The following is a 21169-nucleotide window of genomic DNA, read 5'->3' on the forward strand; positions in this document are numbered from 1 at the left end:
CCTGTTTCAACCAATCCCCTTAATTGAGCTAAATATCTACCAGAACACTCTCGACACCCATGAGATCAGCCCGAGATTTAAGATTATACACTTCTGGATCTCTACAGGAGCAGAAGATCATCAGTGGAGAGGGACAGAGGAGTGAGAGTGTTTGGACTAATATCAGAGGATAAACAGAAGGGGGAGGGAGCCACCAGAAGCAACCCACTAAAAAGTAATACCCCATTACAAAAGTACCCTATGCTTAGGGACCACCATTAGCTTGGAGACTGGTTAAAAGGATGGAAAGGAGAAGGGAGTTGGGGGAAATTGGAGGGGGAGACAAACCATGAGAGACTGTGAACTCTGAGATACAACTTTTTTTAAAATTCGTTCTCATGATTCTTGTTTTTAATTTTTTTAAACCTATTTGCCATTATGACTAGACATTTAATACAACATATTCCATAATAACTTTTTAACTTGAACTATTTTCATACATATACCTATGTTTTCTTTTGCTTTTTCTTTTAGATAGATAGATAGTAGATAGATAGATAGATAGATAGATAGATAGATATAAGCTTCAAGGTACTCCTTTTTCCCTATTCAATACTGCCCCTATATATGAACCAGTATTAATTTCCCTGTATCTCTGTGATAGGTCTCCCCAAAAATGGGTCCATGATTAAAGGAGCAAGACTGATATAAAGCAAAGATCAAGCAAAGCTTTATTCCATGCCAAGCATCAAGAATCAGACCAAACATTCAGGGACACACCTCTTACAAGAAAGGGTGACCTTTCTCTGTTTCACAGACTAGCTTTTAAGGCAAAGGCCATGCGGTCAGGCCTGGCATGCACAGGTGGCCAATGAGATTGTAACACACATAGGAAACTCCATAGTCATGTTAGGTCACACATAAGTGACCAATTGAATTACAATTTATCCTATAGTAGACATTTGACCTAGTCTATCACCTTGGTTAGAATTGGCACCCAAAAGGCTCCCAAAGGGCAGGGCCCATACTCCTTGGTAACTAGGGAGACAGTGTGCAACCCCCCACTGATCGGATGTCTCCACCTGGCCTGACCCATCCTTGTATCTGGGCTTTGTTACCTGGGGCTGGTTTCTGGAACTTGTTTTTAAGTAAGTCCCCTGGGGGAAGGGGAGCAGGGACAGTTTAAGGGTTAAACAACAAGGTTATTGTTTTAACCTTGATGGAAGCCTCTGGCTAAACAGGACCTTACACTTTGGAAAGTTGAGTTCATTAACAAAGATAACAAGATACACCCAGGAAGAACTGAGATAAATTTCCTCACCCACATTGAGGGTTTAAACCGTCTTCCCATCTTATTCTTTTGTCAGTGTTTCTGTGTATTTATTTTTTTTTTTTCATTTATTTATTTTTTTCATTTATTTATTTTCAGCATAACAGTATCATTATTTTTTCAACACACCCAGTGCTCCATGCAATTCGTGCCCTCTATAATACCCACTACCTGGTACTCCGACCTCCCCCCCCCCCCGCCACTTCAAACCCCTCAGATTATTTGTTTTTGTTTTTGTACTATTTTCTTATTCTTACAAGTCTTTTTGGCTGGGTTTTTTTCTTTTAATTTTGTTGACCCTTTTGTTTGCTCATTTTTGTTTTTGTACCTTATAAATCTTACTTTTGGGACTCATTTTGGCTGGTTTTCTTCTTTCTTTTTTTTTTCTCTTTCACACTTTTTTTTTCTAATATTTTTAAAAATATTTTATTTATTTATTTGACAGACAGAGACCACAAGTAGGCAAAGAAGCAGGCAGAGAGAGAGAGAGAGGAGGAAGCAGGCTCTCCGCAGAGCAGACAGCCCAATGAAGGGCTCAATCCTAGGACCCTGGGATCATGACCTGAGCCAAAGGCAGAGGCTTTAACCCACTGAACTACCCAGGTGCCCCCTTTTTATTATCTTTTTGATGGTGACTTCAAATTGCTCTGAAACTTTTCAGAGTGCAGTTTGCCTGGATTGTGGTTGATATTTTCAGCCATACCTCCTCTCAACCATCTCTCACCAAACTGACTAAAAGGAAAAATACACAATAGAGGAAAAATTCAGAGACTGTGACCTCTGCCAGAAAACTATTGGATATGGACATAAACAATATGTCAGAAACAGATTTTAGGGTAATAATTATCCAGGAAATGGCTATGTTGGAGAAGATCATTAGTGGCAACATATAATTTATCAGGACAAAAGTGAGAGTTGACCTGACAAAACATTAAAATGCTTTCAGTGAGATCCAATCTAATCTAAATACTCTAACAGCTATAGTAACTGAGGCAGAAGATAGAATTAATGATCTAGAGGACAAACTGATAGAGAAAAAGGATCAGGAGAAGGCATGGAACAACCAGGTTAGAAGCCATGAAAACAAAATTAGGGTAATAATTGATGCCATAAAATGTTCCAACATCTGAATTATTGGGATCCCTGAGGGGGTGGAGAAAGAGAGAAGACTGGAAAATATAGTTGCACAATTTTTCCCAGTCTGGGGAATGGAAGAAGTGTTCGTGTCCTAGAGGCAGAAAGAACACCCCCCAGAATTAATGAATCTAGAAAGACCTAAAGGCACTTGATAGGAAAACTGACAAATCATAATTTTAGACAAGAGATTCTGACAGGAACTGGGGGAAGAGAGTACTTATGTACAGAGGAAGTCCATCAGAATAACACCAGACCTGTCCACAGAAACCTGGCAAGCCAGAAAGGGCTGGCAAAACATACTCAGGGCACTAAATGAGAATAATATGCAGCCAAAAATATTTTGTCCAGAAAGGTTGACATTCAAAATGGACAGAGAGAAGAAGAGCTTCCAAAACCGGCAAGGTTTAAAAGAGTATGTGACCACCAAGCTGGCACTACAAGAAATACTAAGGGGGGTTCTATAAAAGAAGAAAGAACCTAAGAGTAGCAGAAACCAGAAATTTACAGAGACAATCTATAGAAACAAGGACTTTGCAGGCAACATGACATCAGTAAAAACATATCTTTCAATAACCACTCTCAACATGAATGGCCTAAATGCTCCTATAAAATGACACAAGGTTACAGATTGGATAAAATGACAGGACCCATCTAATATGCTGTCTACAAGAGACCCATTTAGAACCTAAAGATACATCCAGACTGAAAGTGAAGGGATGGAGAAGAATCTCCCATGCCAATGGGCCTCAAAAGAAAGCTGTGGTAGCGATTCTCATATCAGATAAATTAGATTTTAAACTAAAGACTGTAGTCAGAGATACAGAAGGACACCACATTATTCTTAAAGGGTCTATCCAGCAAGAAGATCTAACCACTCTAAACATTTATGCCCCCAAATGGGTGCAAACAAATACATGAGCCAACTGTTAATCAAAATAAAGAGTTGTATTGATAAGAATACATTATTGTAGGGGATCTTAATGCACCACTCTCAGCAATAGACAGATCATCCAAGCAGAAAATCAGCAAAGAAAAAAGAGCTTTGAATGACACACTAGAACAGATGGACCAGAACATTCCACCCTAAAACAACAGAATACTCATTCTTAAGCACACATGAAACTTTCTCCAGAATAGACCACATACTAGGTCACAAATCAGGGCTCAACTGATACCAAAAGATTGAGATTATTCCCTGCATATTCTTAGACCACAGTGCTTTGAAACTGGAATCTCAACCACAAGAAAAAAGATAAGAAAAAATCCAAACACTTGGAAGCTAAAGACCATCCTGCTCAAGACTGTTCAGAACAACCAGAACTGTTCAGAACAACTAAATAAAAGAACTTAACAATTCATGGAAACCAAAGAGAATGAAGACACATCAGTCCAAAACCTATGAGATATGGCCAAAGAGGTCCTAAGGGGGAAATATATAGCCATCCAAGCCTCACTCAAAAAAATTGAAAAATCCTGAATACACCAACTCTCTTTACACCTTAAAGAACTGGAAAATCAACAACAAATTAAGCCAACCCTACACACAAGAAGGGAAATAATCAAGACTAGAGCAGAGGTCATTGAGTTAGAAACTAGTGATACAGTAGAACACATCAACAAAACTAGAAGCTGGTTCTCTGAAAGATTTAATAAGATTGATAAAACACTGACCAAACAAATCCAAAAGAAAAGAGAGAGGACTCAAGTTAATAAAATTATGGATGAAAGGAGATAGATCACAACTAACAGCAAGGAAATAGAAACAATCATCAGAAATTAGTATCAATAGTTATATGCCAATAAGTTAAGCAACCTAGAAGAAATGGATGTATTTCTGAAAACACATAAACTTCCAAAACTGAAACAGGAAGAAATTGACAACCTGAATAGACCAATATCTAGTAACAATATTGAAGCAGTGATCAAAAACTTTTCCAAAAAAAAACCAAAAATCCAGGACCTGAAGGATTCCTTGTGGAATTTTACCAAACATTCAAAGAAGAAATAATACCTATTCTCCTGAAGCTGTTTCAAAAATGGAAATGGTAAGAAAACTTCCAGACTCTTTCTATGAAGCCAGCATTACCTTAATCCCCAAACCAGGCAAAGACCCCATCAAAAAGGAGAATTTCAGACCAATATCCCTGATGAATATGGATGTCAAGATCCTCAACAAGATCCTAGCTAATAGCATGGTACTGGCATAAAAACAGACACATAGACCAGTGGAACAGAGTAGAGAGCCCAGATATGGACCATCAACTCTATGGGCAAATAATCTTCGACAAAACAGGAAAAAATATACAGTGGAAAAAAGACAGTCTCTTCAATAAATGGTGCTGGGAAAACTGGACAGCTATATGTAGAAGAATGAAACTCAACCATTCTCTTACACCATACACAAAGATAAACTCAAAATGGATAAAAGACCTCAATGTGAGGCAGGAATCCATCAGAATCCTAGAGAAGAACATGGGCAGTAACCTCTTCGATATCAGCCACAGCAACTTCTTTCAAGATATGTCTCCAAAGGCAAAGGAAACAAAAGTGAAAATGAACTTTTGGGACTTCATCAAAACCAAAAGCTTCTGCACAGCCAAGGAAACAGTCAAGAAAACAAAGAGGCAACCCACAAAATGGGAGAAGATATTACCAAATGACAGCACAGACAAAGGGCTGATATCCAAGATCTATAAAGAACTCCTCAAACTCAACACACACAAAACAGGCAATCATATCAAAAAATGGGCAGAAGATATGGACAGACACTTCTCCAATGAAGACATACAAATGGCTATCAAACACATGAAAAAAATGTTCATCATCACTAGTCATCAAGGAGATTCAAATTAAAACCACATTGAGATATCACCTTACACCATTTAGAATGGCCAAAATTAGCAAGACAGGAAACAATATGTGTTGGAGAGGATGTGGAGAAAGGGGAACCCTCTTCCAAGGTTGGTGGGAATGCAAGTTGGTGCAGCCACTTTGGAGAACAGTGTGGAGATTCCTCAAGAAATTAAAAATAGAGCTTCCCTATGACCCTGCCATTGCACTCCTGAGTATTTACCCCAAAGATACAGATGTAGTGAAAAGAAGGGCCCTCTGTACCCCATTGTTTATAGCAGCAATGGCCACAGTCGCCAAACTGTGGAAAGAACCAAGATGCCCTTCAATGGACAAATGGATAAGCAAGATGTGGTCCATATACACTATGGAGTATTATGCCTCCATCAGAAAGGAGGAATACCCAATTTTTGTAGCAACATGGACGGGAGTGGAAGAGATTATGCTGAGTGAAATAAGTCAAGCAGAGAGAGTCAGTGATCATATGGTTTCACTTATTTGTGAAGTATAACAAATAGCATGGAGGACATGGGGAGTTAGAGAGGAGAAGGGAGTTGGGGGAAATTGGAAGGGGAGGTGAACCATGAGAGACTATGGACTCTGAAAAACAATCTGAGGGTTTTGAAGGGGTGGGGGTGGGAGGTTGGGGTACCAGGTGGTAGGTATTATAGAGGGCACGGATTGCATGGAGCACTGGGTGTGGTGCAAAAATGAATACTGTTATGCTGAAAATAAAAAATAAATTTAAAAAAAGATCCTAGCTAATAGGATCAACAGTACATTAATAATTTACATTAATAATAATTATTGATTATAATTAATAATAATCATTACTATAAATTAATGATTATTATTAATTATAATTAATAATTAAATCATAACCAAATGGGATTCATCCCTGGGATGCAAGGGTGGCTCATCATTCACAAATCAATCAATGTGATGGAACAAATCAATAAGAGAAGAGAGAAGAACCACATGGTTCCCTCAATTGATTCAGAAAAAGCATTTGACAAAATACAGCATCCTTTCATGATTAAAACTGTTCAGAGTATAGGGATAGAGAAAATATTCCTCAACTTCATAAATCCATCTATGAAAAACCCACAATGAATATTATTCTTAATGAGGAAAAGATGAGAGCCTTCCCACTGAGACCAGGAAAATAACAAGGATGCCCACTCTCGTCACTGTTGTTCAATATAGTACTAGAAGTTCTAGCAACAGCAAACAACAAAAGTAAATAAAATGTATTTAAATTGGCAAAGAAGTCGAACTTTCTCTCTTCACAATGACATGATACTTTATATGGAAAACCCAAAGAATTCCACTCCCAAATTACTTGAATTTATACAGCATTTTATACAGCAGGATGCAAAATCAATGCTCAGAATTCAGTTCCCTTCCTATACACTAACAAAGAAACTATAGAAAGGGAAATTAGAGAATTGATTCCACTTACTATAGCACCAAAAACAATAAGATGCCTTGGAATAAACCTAACCAAAGAGCTAAAGGATCTGTACTCAAGAAACTATAGAACACTCATGAAAGAAACTGAAGAAGACACAAAGAGATGGAAAAACATTCCTTGCTCATGGGAAGAAGAAACCTTGTAAAAATGTCTATTCTACCCAGAGCAATCTATACTTTTATGTCATCCTGATCAAAATTCCTGATCAAAAATGGGAATTTTTCAAAGTGAAGGAACAAACAATCCTAAAATTTGTATGGAACCAGAAAAGACCCTTAATCACTAAGGAAGTGTTGAAAAAGAAAAAACAAAGCTGGGGGCATCATGTTGTCTGATATCAAGCTTTATTACAAAGCTGTGATCACCAAGACAGCATAGTACTGGGACAAAAACAGACACATAGACCAATGGAACAGAGTTGAGAGTCCAGAGAAGGATCTGCATCTCTATGGTCAAGTAATCTTTGACAAAGTAGAACAAAATATCCAGTGGAAAGAAGACAGTCTCTTCAATAAATGGTGCTGGGAAAACTGGGAAGCTAAGTATAGAAGAATAAAACTTGAACATTCTCTTACACCATACACAAAGGTAAACAAAATGAATGATAGACTTCAAATTGAGAGAGGAATCCATCAAAATCTTAGAGAAGAACATAGGCAGTAACTTCTTCGACATTGGCCACAGCAACTTCTCTCAAGACATGTCTCCAAAGACAAAGGAAACAAAAGTGAAAATGAATTTTTGGGACTTCATCAAGATAAAAAGCTTTTGCACCACAAAGAAAACAGTCAACAAAGCAAGAGGCAGCCCATGGAATGGTAAAGGATATTTGCAAATGACATTTCAGACAAAGGGCTCATATATAAGGTCTATGAAGAACTTCTCAAACTCAACACCCCAAAACCAGATAACCCTGTCAAAAAATGGGCAGAAAACATGAACAGACACTTCTTCAAAGAAGACATACAAATGCCTAGCATACACAAAAAAATGTTCATCATTAGCCATCAGGAAGATTCAAATCAAAACCACATTGAGATACCACCTTACACCAGTTAGAATGGTTTAAATTAACAGGAGAGGAAACAACAAGTGTTGAAGAGTATGTTGAGAAAGGGTAACCCTCTTACACTGATGGCAAGAATGAAAGTTGGTGCAGCCACTTTGGAAAACAGTGTGGAGATTCCTTATGAAATTAAAAATAGAGCTACCTGCAATTGCACTACTGGGTATTTACCCCAAAGATACAGATATAGTGAAAAGAAGGGCCATATATACCCTGACGTTCATAGCCAAACTGTGGAAAGAACCAAGATGCCCTTCAATGGATGAATGGATAAAGATATGATTCATATATGCAATGGATATTATGCAACCATCAGAAAGGATGAATACTCAACTTTTGTATCAACATGGACGGGTCTGGTGGACAGAGAGAATCAATTATCATATGGCTTCACTTACTTGTGGGGCATTAGAAATAGCATGGAAGAGACTAGGAGAAGGAAATTAAAAGTAAATTGTGGGAAATTGGGGGGGCAGGGAGAGGAACCATGAGAGACTGTGGATTCTTAGAAACAAACTGAGGGTTTGAGAGGGTAGGGGAGTTGGGGGATGCATGAGCCTGATGGTAGGTAGCAAGAAGGGCGCATATTGCATGGAGTCTGGGTGTGGTGCATAAAAAATGAATCTTGGAACACTGAAAAAATAAAATTAAATTTAAAAAAAGATACTATAGACCTTTTTTTTTTAGCAAATAGATGTGCTTTTTAAAATATTTTATTTATTTGTCAGAGAGGGAGCATGAACAAACAAGAGGAGCAGAGGGCAGAGGGAAAAGCAAGTTCCTTGATGAGCAGGGAACATGATGTGGGATTCAATCCCTGGGATCATGACCTGAGCCAAAGGCAGATACTTAACCAACTGAGCCATCCAGATATCCCACTACTATAGACCTTTAGTTGCTTTCTTGGTCTCCTACATTCAGTGCTTGTAAATGGACAAAAATGGATGGAATGAAATAATATCAAAAATTTTCAATTGTTTAGAATCCCAACAGAAAGCTGAAGAAGTTTGCCAGATGTACTTTATGCAGCTGCGCTCTGGCCTTATCATAGAAAAGACGGCCTGTTATTTTAGGAAAGAAATCACCAAAAGGCATTCCCCAAGAACAGGTAAGGGGAAACTACATTTCCTGGTAACTCTTCAATATTGTAATGGGTTTCTCTCTGCCCTTATTTACCACATAGTGAATGTATAATTTTTTTCCCTTGAGCAAATTTTCCTTCTGAAAAAAAGTAAGGATGCTGAATTACTTTCTAGCCATTTTCAAAAGGACATATAAAACTTTTTTTATAGCATGGGAGAAATGGTATTGTTACAATATTAAGTGAAAACAGATGATATAAAAATTATAAATATGTTTATAGTATTTTAAGTTTTTTTTATTTAAAGGAATTAAACTAAAATGTTAATAGCAGTTTTTTGGGTGTTGATTCCATGAGTAACTAGTTTTCTTCTACCTGGGCTCCAACGGGTATGCCCTACTGGGGTATAAGTGTGCCAGGAGGTATTGATCCTTCAAACTATAGGGCGGCTAAAGCCCTGGGATCAGTCCCAGCAATCAGCTTTGACTGGGAATCCTCAAAGAGGAGTAAAAAGTTTGGGCAGAGTGGGTACTGACAGTCCACTCCTACTCTCTCCCTGTCCTCGAGGTGGAAAGTACAAAGAGCAACATCTGGTATTCACTGCTTGTCATCAGCAGCTAAAGGAAGACTTTGACTGTGATGTACCTAGGACCCAGAAATGTTTTAGGGCAACTAATTTTCCAAGTATCCAAGGTATGACTGGTGCTGAGGGTGGTATGGGTGTGAGGAGGGAGGAAAGACACAGGACCAGAACCACTCTAGGAAGCAGCTCCAAGTCAATGCTTACCCGTGTAACAGAAACTTCTGTCCATTTGCAGCCCACAAATCTATTCAGTGGTATTCAAACTAGGTACAGAGTAGCTGCTCTAACAATGAATGTACACTTTATAGTTAGCCCTCCATTATTATTTTGAAATACTTGTTATGAATTGTAATCCCATATCATTATTCCTGGGGAAAATAAGTTATCCTTTGGGGAAAAAATCCCCACATTCCCCTCCCCCAAATTCCAACATTGACAATGAAAGAAAATTAAGAACTATTATATTTTTAAAATATAATTTCAACTCCTAAAAATTTTAAATGTTCAAATGGATTTAAGTATCGCCTACTCATGCAAATAAAGTCCAAATTGATGGTGACCATGACCATCAAGAAGTGAAGAGATCATTATGAAAATTTGACCAGGAGTTGCATGTTGCCATTTCAAGCATAATCCTGATATAAATGTCTTTAAGTTCCCAAAAGCATACTAAGTTTCTCATTCATTAAGTATCTTTTTTATCATTTTTTTTCTATTTCTTTTCAGTGTTCCAGAATTCATTGTTTATGCACTACACCCAGTGTTCCATGCAATACATGCCATCCATAATAACCAACACCAGGCTCACCCAACTTCCCACCCCCACTCCCCTCCAAAACTGTCAGTTTGCTTCTCAGAGTCCACAGTCTCTCATAGTTCATCTCCCCCTCCAATTTCCCCCAACTCCCTTCTCTCCATCTCCCCATGTCCTCCATGTTATTCCTTATGCTCCACAAATAAGTGAAACCATATGATAATTGACTCTCTCTGCTTGACTTATTTCACTCAGCATAATCTCTTCCAGTCCTGTCCATGTTGCTACAAAAGTTGGGTATTCATCCTTTCTGATGGAGGCATAATACTCCATAGTATATATGGACCATATCTTCTTTACCCATTCATCTGTTGAAGGGTATCTTGGTTCTTTCCACAGTTTGGTGACTGTGGCCATTGCTGCTATGAACATTGGGGTACAGATGGCCCTTCTTTTCACTACATCTGTATCTTTGGGGTAAATACTCAGGAGTGCAATTGCAGGGTCATAGGGGATCTCTATATTTAATTTCTTAAGGAATCTCCACACTGTTCTCCAAAGTGGCTGCACCAACTTGCATTCCCACCAAAGTGGCTGCACCAACTTGCATTCCCACCAACCACCACTTCTCCACATCCTCTCCAACACTTGTTGCTTACTGTTTTGTTAATTTTGGCCATTCTAACTGGTGTAATGTGGTATCTCAATTTGGTTTTATTTGAATCTCCCTGATGACTAGTGATGATGAACATTTTTTCATGTGTCTGTTGGTCATTTGTAAGTTTTCTTTGGAGAAGTGTTTGTTCATTTTTTCTGCCCTTTATTTTGACATGATTATCTGTTTTGTGTGTGTTGAGTTTGAGGAGTTCTTTATAGATCTTGGATATCAGCCCTTTGTCTGTGCTGTCATTTGGTAATATCTTCTCCCATTTTGTGGGTTGCCTCTTTGTTTTGTTGACTGCTTCCTTTGCTGTGCAGAAGCTTTTGACCTTGATGAAATCTCAAAAGTTCATTTTCACTTTTGTTTCCTTTGCCTTTGGAGACATATCTTGAAAGAAGTTGCTGTGGCCAATGTCAAAGAAGTTACTGCCTATGTTCTCCTCTAGGATTCTGATGGATTCCTGCCTCATGTTGATGTCTTTATTCATTTTCAGTTTATCCTTGTGAATGGTTGAGTTTCATTCTTGTACATATAGCTGTCCAACTTTCTCAGCACCATTTATTGAAGAGACAGTCCTTTTTCCACTGCATATTTTTTCCTGCTTTGTCAAAGATTATTTGACCATAGAGTTGAGGGTCTATATCTGGGCTCTCTACTCTGTTCCACTGGTCTATATGTCTGTTTTTGTGTCAGTACCATGCTGTCTTGGTGATCACAGCTTTGTAGTAAAGCTTAAAATCAGGCAACGTGATGACCCTAGTTTTAAATCACTTTATTTCAGAATTTCATGTACAGACTCAATATTTAACATTCTTCTGTTTTGTACATTATTTTTCTTGGCACAATGCTATAACATAAAGAAAACATAATATTTTTTTTCTCAAGACCAACATAAATAGTCCCTAATTCTACACCAGTTTACGCCAGCATGCCTTAGAAATACTTTACTTTTCTATGTGTGCTGGGACATTTTTTTTTTAAGTTGGGAATACTGTTCTAAGTGTCTCTGCTATTTAGCTAGAGGACAGAATGGTACTCACACTTTCCAGGATTGTTGGAAGTCTTTGAATAACTCCACACCTTACAGATTGGTAGCCATTTAACCATGTCTATCAAAATACAGTCTCCTTGTCCACAGTCCCCCTGACTATAAGAAACAAGGAAACAGAGATGTCTTTAGGCAAAGTCTGTCACTTTTCCATCTTCTTTCTTTCCACCAAATCCTCCCCTAAACACACTAACATGACCTCCTATGGTTTTCAACCAAGAGACTAGCATCTCTAATCCCATTCAAGTGGTACACCTTACCCTTTGAGCTACATTAAGCTTGCACCCAACTTTTGTATCAACATGAACAGGACTAGAAGAGACTATGCTGAGTGAAATCAGTCAAGCAGAGAAAGCCAATTATCATATGGTTTCACTTATTTGTGGAGCATAAGAAATAACACGGAGGACATGCGTAGAAGGAGAGGAGAAGGGAGTTGAGGGAAATTGGAGGGCGAGATGAACCCTGAGAGACTATGGACTCTGAAAAACAATCTGAGCATTTTGAATGGGCCGGGGGTGGGAGGTTGGGGGAGCCTGGTGGTGGGTATTACAGAGGGCACGTATGCATGGAGCATTGGGGTGTGGTGAATAAACAGTGAATTCTGTTCACTGAAAAGAAATAAAATAAAATATAAAATAAAAAGCTTGCGCCAAAGGCTTTTATCTATCCAATGATGGTGGGCAAAGTGCAGCTCAAATTGTAAAGAAAAACAAAAATCAAAAACCTTTAAGGAAGCATTTCCTTTCGATTGCTGAAAGATTGTTCATGGGAAAAAGTGTGTTTGAATTCTTAATGACAAACTTTTCACTTGTTACAGAACATTCTGCTTCCCTGAGCACATACAATGATCAATCTATTACTTTCGTTTTTGAGGATGGAGGTTATGAGATCTATGTAGAAGACTTGAGAAAAGACCAAGAAAAAGGTAGAATATTTCTTTTGTCTATAATGATATAATGATGACTAGTAAAGTAAAAAATAAGTTTACCAAGGGGTGTCTGGATTGCTCAGACAGTTAAGTGTTCAACCCTTGATTTCAGCTCAGGTCATTGATCTCAGGGTCTTGAGATGAAGCCCCATATCAGGCTTTCACTAGGTGTGAAGCCTACTTAAGATTCTCTCTCACCTTCTCCTCCTGCTCTTGCCCCTCCAACTCCATCTCCCCCTAATAATAATAATGATGATGATGATGATGATAATAAATTTACCAAACCATAAACAGTGGACTACTTCAGACATAGCAAATAAATTCCATGCTGTGTGCTAACTCCAATGCATTGGCAGCAGGTGCCTAAATTCACTAAGTTGAGGAGAATTTAGAAGCTTTTAGGCCTTTCTTAAAATCACAAAAGTTTTGCTTTTATTGATATGTAACAAAAGAGGATATTTTCTGCTGTTAGGTATATGTTGAAATTGAAATCTTTTGATAAAATTGTATCTCGCCAAAAGGATTTTATGCATTCTCTTTCAGATAAGGTGCTATTCCGTTATTATGATTCCCAACCCCCCACTCATGGAACAGGTAATTTGGAGGGCTGGGCAGTTGTAGTGCTTGCATTCTTGAATTTGGGGGTAAGGACAAATCCAAAAATGCTCCACGTAAAAGACAGTCTCAGAAGGTTCTCTCCAGCCCACACTCATGGCAAAATCTTAGATTCTTACAGGATTTATTCCACCCATCCATTGCAGAATAATAGTGGCTTAAGCTACACAAAACTTTATTTTTATCTTAGCCAGTGCTGGAATAGCAGCTCTGTTCAACAAGTTGTACAAGGACCAAACTCCTTCTCTGTGACTCTGCCAACATCTACATGGTTCAAGATTACTTGCTACCATGACAATGCCCAATCAGCAGGACAAAGGAAGACATGACACATGAATTCTCTTTCCCTTTAAGGACAAAACTTTAAGTTGCAACTGACACTTCCATTCACCTCATATTTGTCAAAACTTAGTCACATTGCTACACTTTATTATAAAAAAACAGACTGGGAAATGTTCTATTACACAAGGAGGATAGTTGGATATTGGGAAACAACTATCAGTAGCTTTACATGCAGACAGGGAAGCTGACACCCAGATAAATACCAAATAGAGTCACAATTCTACAATTAGAAAGCAAATAAGGAAACCAAGAAGCTTAAAATTACCCCCAAATAATGGGGTGATTTTACTAAGTTTAATTTATTTTAATGGGGTAATTTTGCTAATTTTACTAAATGGGGTAATAACTAAGGAGCTTAAAATTACCCCAAATTGTCCAATAACTCTTTAGGAAATTAAACTTAATCCCATATTGTCCAATGATTCTTTAGTTTCACTTGGGTACACATACTTATAAAAGACATGTAGGTTAATGAAACAATTATTTTACATCATATCTTGGACTCTTTTCCTATGTGTTAAACTCATTTAAATTAAAATGAGCTAAATTCTCAACTTTATAATTTAGATTTTTCAATTTTTTATTACTTTTTAAATTTACTTTTTTTTTTTTTAATTGCAAGGTGATGGTGTTGATGGCCAGACATTATTGGTAAACCTGAGCCCTACAAAAGACAAAGACTTTTTGCTGCATGCCAACAACAAGGAACACTCTGTGGAGGTAAAAGAAATATGCACTTAACTGTCATAACTAACTCCACTCACTCGTGCAGATTTGGGTGTCTGGCATATTTCAAAGAAATTTTGCTTCTGCTATTGTACCTAAGACACGATCAGTTACTGCTAATAACTTGCTTCTAGCGTAGGAAAGGGAGATAAAGGGCATGTATAGCCTTGCTACAGAAATTCTGTTCTCTGCCAGCAGTGCACCTGGGAGCTATGCAAAATTTCAGGTTTCCTCACAATTAAAGCAGAATCATAATTTTAACAAATCTCCAGGAGATTCATAAGCACATTGAAGTTTGAGAAGCACTGCTGTATACAATGATCTCAAATCCTTTCCATTTTACTTTAGGAACTACTTTGTTCTTGCAGGAAGTGTTCCTGATAAAATATAGTTTTCTTAGGCAAATGTAAAAACAAGTTTACACTCTGACCCTGCTAAAGGGAAAGTCATAAACGTTTCCATATGCCAAGATTTAGGTTACAATGTTGTTACAAAAAAATGTAAATGGAAGTATATAGGTCATTGTGAAAATTTATAAACATCTTCAGGAATAAACAAGCCAAAGATAGAGACCAGAAAGAAAACATAAAGACTATAATATAGATGACAAATGACATAAATACAAAATTATGAATCTAATACAGTCATATAAGGTATTATCATAAACACTGGATGGTAACCAGCATCTTTCTTAACAAACATTCCTAAATGTATATAACAGTGTTGGATGTATATAATTACTCAGTGATAAGAGCTGACCCCATACAGAGCTCTGTTACATGCCAAATACTGTGCTAAATATTTTACAAGCAGTCTCCTTTAGTTATTACAGTAATTCCATAATAGAGTTGTTTTATTAGTCAAATATTACTATAATACAAACCATCCCTACCACTTATTGCCCTAAAATAATAATCACTTACATCATTCACATATGTGCTGGAAAGTTGTTGGTTGACTGATCTAGAAAACTGATTAGACTAAAAAATTGAGGTTTGAGAAGTAAAGCAATGTGCACACGTCTCAGAGATAGTACATGGCAAAAGTCAGGCACAAATCCTGAGCTGCTGCATCCAAACCCAGTCACTCTAAGCTACGTTTCTCAACTATCAATGAATCAAATAAGACACCCCCCCCACTTTAGCCCTCTACCCATTTCTTCCTACTACACCCACCACTCCCATCCCCTACTTAGTAGCATCCTTGCTAGAAATACTAGTTATAATTATTCCCTTTTAGTTTCTATTGCAGGGAGGTAAGGTTGATTTTGGACTTCCCTCTTACATGATGGTTGCTTGCTTTCTTTTTTCCTCAGCTACAAAAATGTGAAAACCAATTGCCAGACCAGGCCTTCTTCCGCCTTCATAGGAAGTCTTCTAAATGTGTTTCTTTTGAATGTAAGAATAATCCTGGAGTGTTTATAGGAGTAAAGGATAACCACCTTGCTCTAATTAAAGTAGGGGACCCAACTGAGGATTCAAAGAGTATAGAGAATACCATATTTAAGCTCTCTTAAACTTCATGTGATGAAAAGCTGTGGAGCCTCGGTTGGGTAATCCAAATAGCCAATGCTGGAGAAATGTTGAGAGATAAAGAAAGAGCCAGACAATGTTTAAGAGAAATGAAGGGTACTTAGTATGCTATGGAATATTTTTCTTATTATTTGTAAAAATGTGTTTTTAATATATTCTATCTGTTTTTTACTAACCTTTGTCTCACTACATATTCAAACGTGTATTGTTACATAGACCTCAGAAAATATACAACCTGACTTCTACTTTTTTCTACTTTCAGCCCAGAAAACTTGATATTTAGAGCTGATATCTTTGGGGAGAAGCAAGGGGCTTAATCCAAGTTTCATTTTAGACAGGGATCCATTTTAAAAAGCTACATAGAGACGTAATTTTCCCTGGTTCCAAACAACAAATTCAAACCTTAGAGCTTTTGGGAAAAGACAATCAGATCTACTTAGACTGACCATTTCACAAATGGAATAAAACACCAAATTTGTTTGAAGATGCCCAAAACCAGGACACCTGCTTGGCTCAGCTGGTTAAGCAGATGCCTTTGGCTTAAGTCATGAACCAGGGGTCCTGGGATCAAGATCAAGTCCTGCTTCAGACTTCCTGCTCAGCCAGGAGCCTGCTTCTCGCTTTGCCTGCCACTCCCCCCGGCTTGTGCACTCACTCTCTCTTGCTCTCTCTCTCCCTCTCTGACAAATAAATAAATAAATATAATCTTTAAATAAAATGCCCAAAGCTTCAGACACATTGATAGGTAGGCAGATAATATGAGAAAAGAGACAGGTAGTTGAAAAATTAAGAAAAATAAATGTAGTATTTGTAAAGTAAATAATTTTACATCTAATTATTTCATTTAAAAAATGCTGATTCTTATAGAATAAGGTAAATTTAGCAGGGCATTCTTATATTACAAAGTAAAATAAATTTTAGTTCAGACATATAATTGAAATCTTTGGGAATATCTAACAAACTAAGTACCATGGTGAGGCCACAAGTCCTTTAATCTACTAGAGCCTAGGTGGGACACAGAATTAACATTGCAATATCAATAACTGACTATCCCTTATGTTTGTGTTATACAATGTCCTTCTGACATTATGCTCCAGGGATCTATGACCTGATATACATGTCACCCTGGACAAAATTTCTTCTAATCCTTTCTTCCCATGTGTACAGTGTTTTCCTTGTCTAGCTTCCTGATTAGCGTGCCTACTATAGAATGTTTTTATGACTTTTCTTCTTTCTTTTGACCAACTGTGCTCTTGATATACATTTTGTGATCCCTGAGCTTCATTCCATATTACCTAACCTCTGGATGGCAACATCTTTTTCTACTTTGTCTACCTGGTGTAGAATTTCACATAAGCGTAATGATGGCAATATTTTTTATTAAACACCTTTGCATTTCACACTACTAAGGTAGTAAAATTTATACTTGACTATATAATAAAATTTTTCAACCACTAAAGCAATATTTTTTGCTTACTTAAGGCTTCAAATTCTACTATAACTTTTTCATAGGTTTAATACTGACAATAAATGCTAAACTAAACAGTACCTATGAAATACAACTTTTTCTGGAAGTGTAGGCTTTTAAATTTCTAATTTGTTGAGATCTATTGGATAAAATGCTGGCAGAACATAAGATTAAAAAGGCTAAGAATTACTGTGTGAGGGTAAAAAACTGTAAACAACAATATATCTTTTATTACATTGTCAGTTTTATTATGGAGACAAAAATAAAGCAGAATATATATCATCTTTTCTGAAAAACACTAAGTGTTAATCATATTCAGCTGTATGATATACTTAATATACTAAAGTATATTAAAAAATAACCTATCTATTACATTGTTTAAGTTCTTGAATAAACTGTATTTTTTAAAAAGTGTGTGAGGCCATAATGGTTTTATCATAAAATGACTATTGTGAAATTTTTATTTTTATTTTTTTAAAGATTTATTTATTTATTTGACTGAGATCACAAGTAGGCAGAAAGGCAGGCAGAGAGAGAGGAGGAAGCAGGAGGCTCCCCACTGAGCAGAGAGCCCATATGGTACTCAATCCCAGGACCCTGGGATCATGACCCGAGCCGAAGGCAGAGGCTTTAACCCACTGAGCCACCCAGGTGCCCCTATTCTGAAATTTTTAAGTCAAAATAAGCATAGCTTAATCCACTAATGTTACTATCTGGAGTAAGTCATTTGTCTGGTAATTCAAAACTAAGTAAGATATTCCAGAGAAGAGATTGTATCTTTTTTACCTTTGTACTCCCAGAGCCCATCATAGGGGCCAGCACAAAGGACCTATTCAGCAACTTTTACCTGAGATCAAACAACCAACATACACCTGCAAAAGAAAATTTAACCTGACTTCTGACTCAGCTAGGTATCTTTCAACCTGATTATTTCTGCTGTTCAATTTTCTTTTCCTAAAAATACTTTCTACCATCACTATGGTGATTTTTATTTGATTAAAATATACAAATGTGTGGTGGTCTTTTGCTATTCATTTTTATGTGTTTTGTGTTATGTGTTTTGATGGTCTACATTATTGGAAGGAATTTGGTCATTTCTTTTTTTCTGGAATAACAATTATGTTAAAACTTACTTTTCCCTCATTTTATTTATATTTGTTAAATTTATATGTATATATTAGATACCTTGAAATACGGTCAAGAAAATTTTATTTGAATGAGTAATGTGGCTTAGAATTGGAAAAGAACAGTAAAAATTGAGATTCAGGGGATTTTGAAAGAAAATTGCTAGTTATAATACAGTAACTTGGTTAAAGTCTAAAAAGATTAACTTATAACCCCCACATCTACAAAACAAGTCAAAAAACAAAAACAATTTCAACCTTTGTGCTGCATCCCAAGAAATTGTATGATGGAGAAATCTTAAGCTAGGGTACTCAGGTGGGGATTGAACCAGGCTTGTCCCAAAAATTCCTTTCCCCCATCGTACAGTGACCTGTACAGCCCAGAAATCTTGTCTTTTAGCACTGGTTTCTTAAACATATGCCATGTATATTGGACTTTGCTAAGTACCATGAAAGCACCAAACAAAACAAAAACCTAAGCTATGCTTCTTGTCCGCATAGAACTTGAAACTTGTACAATTTATGTATTAAAACTCCAACACCGCAGTACACAGTTGCACAAGGGTAAGAGACGTCAGTGTGAGTTTCTCATTAGAGAAAGAAATAGGACTGAAGACTCTATCCCCATACCCTAATACCCACACTGATTGATTCCTATATCCATTCTCAAAATCATGTTAAATAGGTTCCCTATGCAGGTGCCGGGCAAAATCAGTTCAATTCAACCAGGTCAATTCAGTTGCTCCAAATTCCTTAATACTCAGGGTTGGGATTAGGGGGCTTAGGAATCTGAGAAACAGATGCAAGAGATAAAAGTTAAAGCCAATTGGTAGAGTTACAATCAATGAGCTGCTTCCTGTTGAGATGCCAAGATGATGAAATATTTGTCCAAGTTCAATTGTAGTCTCTAGCCCATAGGATACTCCCATAAGAGGACACATGAATCACAATCCAGCATATTAAAAGCATAGGTTTGCCTCTTGCACTGTTAATGGGAATACAGACCGGTGCAGCCTCTCTGGAGAACAGTATGGAGGATTGTCAAAAATCAAAAAATAGAACTACCCTATGATCTAGCAATTGCACTAATCGGTATTTACCCAAAGGATACAAAAATGCAGATTCAAAGGGGTACATGTACCCCAATGTTTATAGCAGCATTATCAACAATAGCCAAACTATAGAGAGAGACTAAATGTCCATTGACTGACAAATAGATGAAGAAGATGTGGTATGTATGTGTATATATATATATATGTATATATACACATATATTGGATATATGTATATATAGGATATATATACACATATATAATATATACACATATATATGTATGTATACATATGTGGTGTGTGTGTGTGTATATATATATATATACCACATCTTATATATAGGATATATATATACATATATAATATATATACTATATATATATATACATAGTGATATTTTGATATATATGTATATCAAAATATTACTCAGCCATCAAAAAATGATATCTTCCCATTTGTAACAATGTGGATGGAACTGAAACATATTATGCTAAGTGAAATAAGTCAGAAAGACAAGTAAATAACAGATGAACATATGGGAAGGGGGGGGAAGGAGAGAGGGAAAAATACCATAAAAGAGTCTTAATGATAGAGAACAAACTTAGAGTTGATGGAGGGAGGTGTGGGGAGGATGGGCTAATGGGTGATGGGTATTAAAGAGGGCATTGGGTGTTGTATGTAAATGATGAATCACTGAATTTTCCCCCTGAAACCAGTATTGCACTGTATGTTAACTAGAACTTAAATTAAAAATTTAAAATAAATAAAGAGATTATCCTGGTTGATAAGAATGAGTGAATGTAATCACAATGATCCTTTAAATGTGGAAAAGAAGGCAGAAGAATCAGTCACATTATGATGTGAGAAACACTTGAACAGCCATCACTGGCTTGGAAGATGGAAAGGCACCATAAGACTAAAACTTGGGGACAACCTCTAGCAGTTGGAAAAAGCAAAAAATGAAAAAAAAAAAAAACGTCTCTAGAAATATATTAAAACATCTGCAACATATTCAGTTATGTTTTAAAATCTCTGTAATGTGATACTGATGAAGGAATGGACAGATAGGCAAATTGAATAGAAAAACATTAGGTAGTCTCAAATGCACGTGCAAATTTAGCATATGATAAAGGTGACACCTCAGTTAAGTGTGGAAAAGTATAACTTTGTGATGCAGGTATGGGGTTAATTGGATATCCATAAGGGGAAAAGTAAAATTGCTGATACTAAGAGAAATCCCAAATGGGTTAGAGATCTAAATATAAGTGAAACGATGGGAAAAAATCAATAAAATCTTCTAATATCTGTTATTAGTAGCAGCCTTTGCTAACTATGACTCAAATTCCAGATGGGGTTAATCAAAATATTGTTAGACTGATTATATATTTTTAACTCAAGAGGTGTAAAATGTTATA

The 21169-nt window shown here is 36.8% G+C and overlaps 1 protein-coding gene across 2 annotated transcripts in view; it reads left to right on the forward strand.

The window, feature by feature from the left end:
* IL33 (interleukin 33) overlaps nt 1–21169 on the forward strand; it is a 74326-nt gene that overhangs the window by 30500 nt on the left and 22657 nt on the right. The window contains exons 3-8 of one of the 2 annotated variants that reach the window (XM_082695144.1): nt 8819–8944; nt 9485–9610; nt 12784–12891; nt 13438–13488; nt 14474–14571; nt 15893–19174. In XM_082695144.1, the coding sequence (XP_082551270.1) occupies nt 8819–8944; nt 9485–9610; nt 12784–12891; nt 13438–13488; nt 14474–14571; nt 15893–16093 (710 nt within the window). In that variant the 3' untranslated portion in view covers nt 16094–19174. Of the gene's footprint in view, nt 1–8818; nt 8945–9484; nt 9611–12783; nt 12892–13437; nt 13489–14473; nt 14572–15892; nt 19175–21169 lie in introns of those variants that run through there. The other variant, XM_082695145.1, reaches the window with a different exon arrangement.

Source organism: Mustela nivalis, assembly GCF_964662115.1.
Source record: "Mustela nivalis genome assembly, chromosome: 13".
Taxonomy (NCBI): Eukaryota; Metazoa; Chordata; class Mammalia; order Carnivora; family Mustelidae; genus Mustela; species Mustela nivalis.